At 27.3% G+C, this 6,000-nt stretch overlaps 1 protein-coding gene across 13 annotated transcripts in view; it reads right to left on the bottom strand.

Moving 5' to 3' along the window:
• Positions 1 to 6,000, bottom strand: part of LOC145185400 (glucose-6-phosphate exchanger SLC37A2-like) — a 30,137-nt gene that overhangs the window by 3,222 nt on the left and 20,915 nt on the right. For 11 of the 13 annotated variants that reach the window (XM_090097880.1, XM_090097887.1, XM_090097888.1 and 8 more), the window contains 2 exons: positions 4,320 to 4,560; positions 1,507 to 1,596 (listed from right to left, as the gene is read on the bottom strand). In XM_090097880.1, the coding sequence (XP_089954006.1) occupies positions 1,507 to 1,596; positions 4,320 to 4,560 (331 nt within the window). Of the gene's footprint in view, positions 1 to 875; positions 1,597 to 4,319; positions 4,561 to 6,000 lie in introns of those variants that run through there. The other 2 variants (XM_090097891.1, XM_090097889.1) reach the window with 2 other exon arrangements.

Consider the following 6,000-nt stretch of genomic DNA (forward strand, 5'->3'; position numbering starts at 1 on the left):
TAGAACAATTCAAACAGAAATGGTCTGGTAGAACCTGATTTCTCTGTTGCAGTTTCAATTGACTTGTGTACCAATATGATATTTGAGAATCAAATTTACACAGCTGAATTATCAATTTTCAAACAACCAGCTGCATTATTTCAAAAAAAAGTCCTATTAAAAAACTATTATGAATTACAAAATATTTTGAATAATTCAATTCAAAGTCAATTGAACAAGTTTGAAATTCAGTTGCAAGCTAGATGATTTAAAAAAATTCAAATTTGTAAAAAATGACTTCAAGTTCTTTCAACTGTGATATCTAACAAAGTAACTTATTGACACCTAACTTTTTTTACAAAACTTGGTTTATGAAATCAAAGTTGTTTTACTCAAATTATTTTAAAATTTATTATACAGAAGAAATGATAAAAGACAATTAGCATTTTAGCATTTCTTTAGAAAGAACATGCTGACCATGCACTTCTTTGGAAAGTTTGTTTTTAATACTTTTTCAATGAAGTTTACTACAGTACTTGCTAGAACTTCATCTTTTTCCATTACAATGTCAGAATATTTAGGAAAAGCATCAAAATGGATACTCGATATGGCCACACCATTTAAGCTTTAAAATGAAGATTTGGCTAGTTTGTATGATTCTTATACAATATTCTTATACTAAGGGTATGCAATGGCTCAAATGTTTCAATGGGAATCATCTGGTTCAGTTTTAATTTCATGTTTTCCTGATTTTTTATCTTTTGATTAAGACAGCAAACCAAGATTGAATCATTTCCCCAATAGGTTCTAAAAAAATTGATGGTAATTTAATATCACTGGAAGAGCTGAAAAATGTTTTAGGAGAACAGTTTCTTTTAACTTTTTTAACGTTTCCCTTTTTAACATGAGGCATTATCATCAGAAAATTTGAATACTCGAATAAGGGCTGCCAGAGAAAATGAATTTCCTTCAAAAGAACCTAAACTTTGCAAAGATATATTTTTAAGATTATTTATTTCAAAAAACTTGTTTTTTTCTTTTTAGCTTTTGACTGGCACCCTGTTCTATATCAAAATTGTGATTTTTAAATAGTTCTCATATTATATAGTACTCATACTTACAATATGTATATATAGTATACATTTTGTAACTATCAGATAATACTCTAATATACACAATTTTAGTTATCTAATAATAAACAACAAATAGCAAGTTAAACTTTTCCTATATTTATTAACTTGCCTTATTACATAATTGTAACAACGTTCTCAAAGTAGCCATTTGAAATAAAAAGATGCTTTTCCATTCCAAAACTTTTACTAATTGTTTAGTATCTTACATAACTTTATATAAATAAAGAAAAAGGAAAATACCAGATATCTGGCAGAGCACAAAAAACCACAAGTTTAATTTGATGGATTTTCACAAACTACTAGAGATATTGTTTTGAAAATAAATTGTCAATAACAATGAAAACAACTCTGCTAAACATCTTCATGTCAGCATTTCAATAGACTGTTTACGTACATTTACAAAATATTGCAGTTGAAACAGTTGATCCAGATTGCCCACCAAACTGAAATGAAGGTGCAGGGATGTGACCAATAAATTTAAAATCTAGAGATAAAAAAATATTTTAATTTAATATAAATTGTTGAGATTTTACAAACTAATACTTTTTTTTCTGTCCGAACTAATATCATTCTACAGGGTTAGTATCCAAGATAGCAAAAGATCATTGATTATAATGAAAATTACTTTAATTATGACTAATACATTTAAATTTATTTTTTGAAATAAAACTAAAATAAAAAAAAGATTTCTTTATTTTAGTTTTATTTCAAAAAATAAATTTAAATATATTACAAGAACTTTTGTATCCCCTTAATAAATTATATATATAACAAGAACTTTTGTATCCCCTTAACAAATTATATATATATATATATATATATATATATATATATATATATATATATATATATATATATATATATATATATATATATATATATATATATATATATATATATTAGTGGTTTCTTAGATGGATGAATGAAAAAAAAAACAACTTCCTATATGTTGCTTGAAATTTAAAATCAAATAAGAATTGTAATTTTTCTTACTAAACTATTAACATTTGATACTTTTAATTAATAAATTATTTTTTTTTAAAAAAAAAAGGCTGCATTAACCAACAAGATGATAAGTTTGACAGTTTTTCACTATCATTAACTAATGAAAGTGAAAAACTGTCAAACTTATCATCTTGTTGGTTAATGCAGTTGTAGGCAAATACTGGAAACAGTGTATGAATAAAATTACCAGTAAACCAGCAAAAACTAAAAGCTTAATTTTCCTTGATACAGAGAATGGTTATATTTTAAGCTTCCTAACATTTGACACAATCATATAGTTCAAACTTTTTTTTATACTAATTTTGCAGAAAGCATAGAGAATCAATTGTGGAGTTATGAAATACTTTTTAACTTAGTAACATAAGCTGCATGCACCAAAAGCACATTCACTCTCTACAGATATCTGCTAAATTGTGCATAAATTTTACTCCACTAAATACAAACTGGCAGCCTTACTTCTGCTTACCTTGTATGAGGCACATTCCTTCCATAGGACTTTATAGGAAAATTTCTCTTTTTCTGCTTAATTACCTCCAACTGTTCTTTCAAAGAAAGACTTGCAGTACTTAATTCTTCACTATTTATTCATCATTATTTGCAGGTGGCAATTGAGCTTCCAAGGTCAGTTTTGTACCATACATGACCGTAAATTTCATAACTTGATCAAAACTACAATATAACCTTGATCAAGAACAAGTAACTGGGGAAACAAATGTATTTTAAATAAAAGACTTGAACTACATATTATAAAGGAACTATTAAATATGTAAGCCAGTGTTAACAAAAGCATTGTCTTTCGAAGTGTAGTGTAGACTATGCAAGGCTTGACACATTTTTATAGGAAATCCAGTTAAATTTTTGTGTCCACTTTGACATTGGTCTTGATGAACACTGGAGGCTTGAGAGACTTTGCCACCAAAATGAGGAAATGAGGCCTAAGACCATCACTGACACAGGATGTTTTGTCTGAAATTTTTTTTTAACATTCTCAGGTACCTCATTGATCATTAGACTGAATTTACTGTAAAAATTTATGCTCTGACACCTTCAGCTGTAAACCAATCTTCCTTATGCTTGGACTAAATTTTGACAAATTTGATCACAGACAGAAAATAAAAAAAGGGGTTCAAGCTTTGCTCATTTTTCCACTGCCAGGCTTCCTGTTAATGCGGCCAAACTTCTTACACTGATCAATATTGGTGTAAACTGTTGACTGGGTCTTTTTCAACTTATTGGTGAAGACTTTAGGCCATCGAGGTAGAGCTCAATATCTGCCCCCTTAAATTCAGTCTTTCAGAGTTCAGGAAGACAAATCCTTTCAAGCAAAAAGTCCTCTAAGCAAAAAGCTCTTGACAATGCATTCAGCAAAAGACAGCAGTGTCAAACATCAGCTTTTTGATTTGCTGAAGTTGTAAAGAAGAAGTAAGAGCATAACTAAATAAGTTTAATTTTATTTGATCAGTTAACTTTAGATGAATGAAACTTTTGATTAGCTCTTTTCAATGTTTTGTGAGATGCCATTAACATAAAAGTACATAAGTTATAGGCTAATATTATTTCAGAGGTTAGATTGATATTGTTTGTGAAAAAGTATTTAAAGTTCAAGAATAAATAAAAAAAAAAAGTCAAATTATTGGTCAAAACTAAAACTGAACTAAAAATCAATATGAATGCTTAAAAATAAACAATTTAAAGTCAAAATTAACTAGATAAAAACCAAAACTAAAATCCCTATTTAAATACTTAATACAAATCTATCCTTCACTAAAAAAATTTAAAATTATGCTAAATGTCTCTTGGGTTTTATTACAATTTATTCAGCTAAAATATAAAAACACATCAAACATAAATTTGCATTAAGTAAATACACAAAGTACATTTCAATGTAACTGTATACTCTCAAAATAGTCTACCATCCTCTTGCAATTAAGTTTCTGAGAACCTTGAAAGTATAATCCTAAAAGCTTTATTGTTTCATTCTTGATTTTAAGTTTCAGGCAAACTGTAGGAAAAATATTTGCTATTTTCAGGCTGTATTTAGTGATGACTGAAACTTTATTAATCCACAGAACTGCTGACTGAAACAATAATTGTCATGTTTTGTCTGAGTTGATGAGTCACATGATGGATTAATTAATTCTAAAGATTGATATACTAAATAACTTTATTCTTGTACTTTTGAAACTATGGAAATAAACTTACACTCTTGAAAATGAGCCTTCAGTTCATTCAAAGTCCAATTACAAGATGTTATTACAAATAAAGAATTGGTGACCATTATTTCATTTAGGGTATTTAAATATTTTTGTCTTGCTTCAGCTGCATCATCACGCAAACTGATTGCATCATAAGTTCCCTTGTCATGGCACACATCAAATGTTGAAGTTTCCACTCCATTGAATGTTGAAAAGCTGACAGAATTACTAACAAGAAAATCAGCTTGCTATAAAAGAAAATCAAGAAGACATTACAGTGAGGGGAGGTAAAGTATGTATTCAAATAGGAGACAAATTTGTGTAGCCTGCCATTACTTTTTTTAAGTTAGGAATTAAAATTTTGTTATCATTCTCACAATTTAAAAAACTTAAAAATTCTGATGCAAAAAACATTTTTGACCTTGTGGTTGTTTTCAAAATCTTCTTCTGATGATACTACACTTACAGTATTGTTTTCTAGAAACTGTTGTTTTTTTTTCAATTTAAAAATCATAAAAAGACTAAATAATATTAAGATCTTGGATATTATATATTTCAAACAAAATTTCTTTAATTTTGATAAAAATATGTTTTCATTAATTTTTCTTTTTTTTTTTTCTGCTGAAACAATTTATTTGTTTTATAATTGAGGACTTTTTAATTTTAGAACTTTTATGTTTTTGGGTGTTCTGTGTCAAAAATGATAATAAAAGTCATTTCACTATAATTTTTTCTTATCAGAAATATACAGAATGTGAGAAATTCATTTTTTATCTTATACCTGTGCCTGTAAGCATAATAAAACATGCAGTAAATCTAAATGAACAGTTTACAACTGTTTGTTTTCTTTTAGTCAACATAAACTTATGTTGATTGCTTTTGTTGACAGCTTTTTGCCCTAAATATTTATATATATGCAATGAGTTGTAATTAACAAATTTGTGTTAAAATATCTAATTAAACAAAAAAACAGTATCAGCCAAGTAATTGCCCCATTTTTAAATACAATCAAGGTCACATTGTAAGAGAAATGTAGATACAAAAAAAAAAATGATGCTAGATATGGTTTCAGCACCCAAAGCATAAGATATAGCTGAACTTGTTGAAAAAGAATAATATGTTCAGAATGTATTTTTTTATTGTCTTAAGAATTTAGATGCAGAAAATTTATACTTTAGCCATATAAAGTGTTTTAAGTTTTTTTTGACTATTAGAAACTTTAGGTATTTTTAAAGGATTTTAAATGCATAATCTGTCTTAGGCTAAGATTAGTAGATTAGTAAACTTAAAAAGTGAGTTTTTATTAACGTTGTTCAGGTTTTATTAAAATAAAGATTTCTTACTTTGCAAGTAACAAAAACCTATTCCATATGGATATTAGCATAAATCTTTATGAGATAGTTATAAAAATTTTTTTTTGCACTTTTCTTGTGTTTCACTTTTCCTTTCACACTGTCAAACTTTTGTATCAGTTTTAATGCAACAATACCTACGCATACATTGTTGTGTATAATTAAAAATATATTTACACAATACAATTAAAATTCAGAAATAGTTGATCTTTTAACCTTATGGCAGGCTTAGACACTCTACAGCTGAATCAACACAACTCAAAATGATTGGTTACATTTCACAACCACCCAAAGCTGTGACTTTGATAACTTAGTAGTTAAAGATTAGAGACAATA

The sequence above is a fragment of the Hydra viridissima genome, unplaced genomic scaffold, assembly GCF_058129835.1.
Source record: "Hydra viridissima isolate aposymbiotic clone 2 unplaced genomic scaffold, HvirCarnegie_v1 scaffold_9, whole genome shotgun sequence".
In the NCBI taxonomy this organism is placed as follows: domain Eukaryota; kingdom Metazoa; phylum Cnidaria; class Hydrozoa; order Anthoathecata; family Hydridae; genus Hydra; species Hydra viridissima.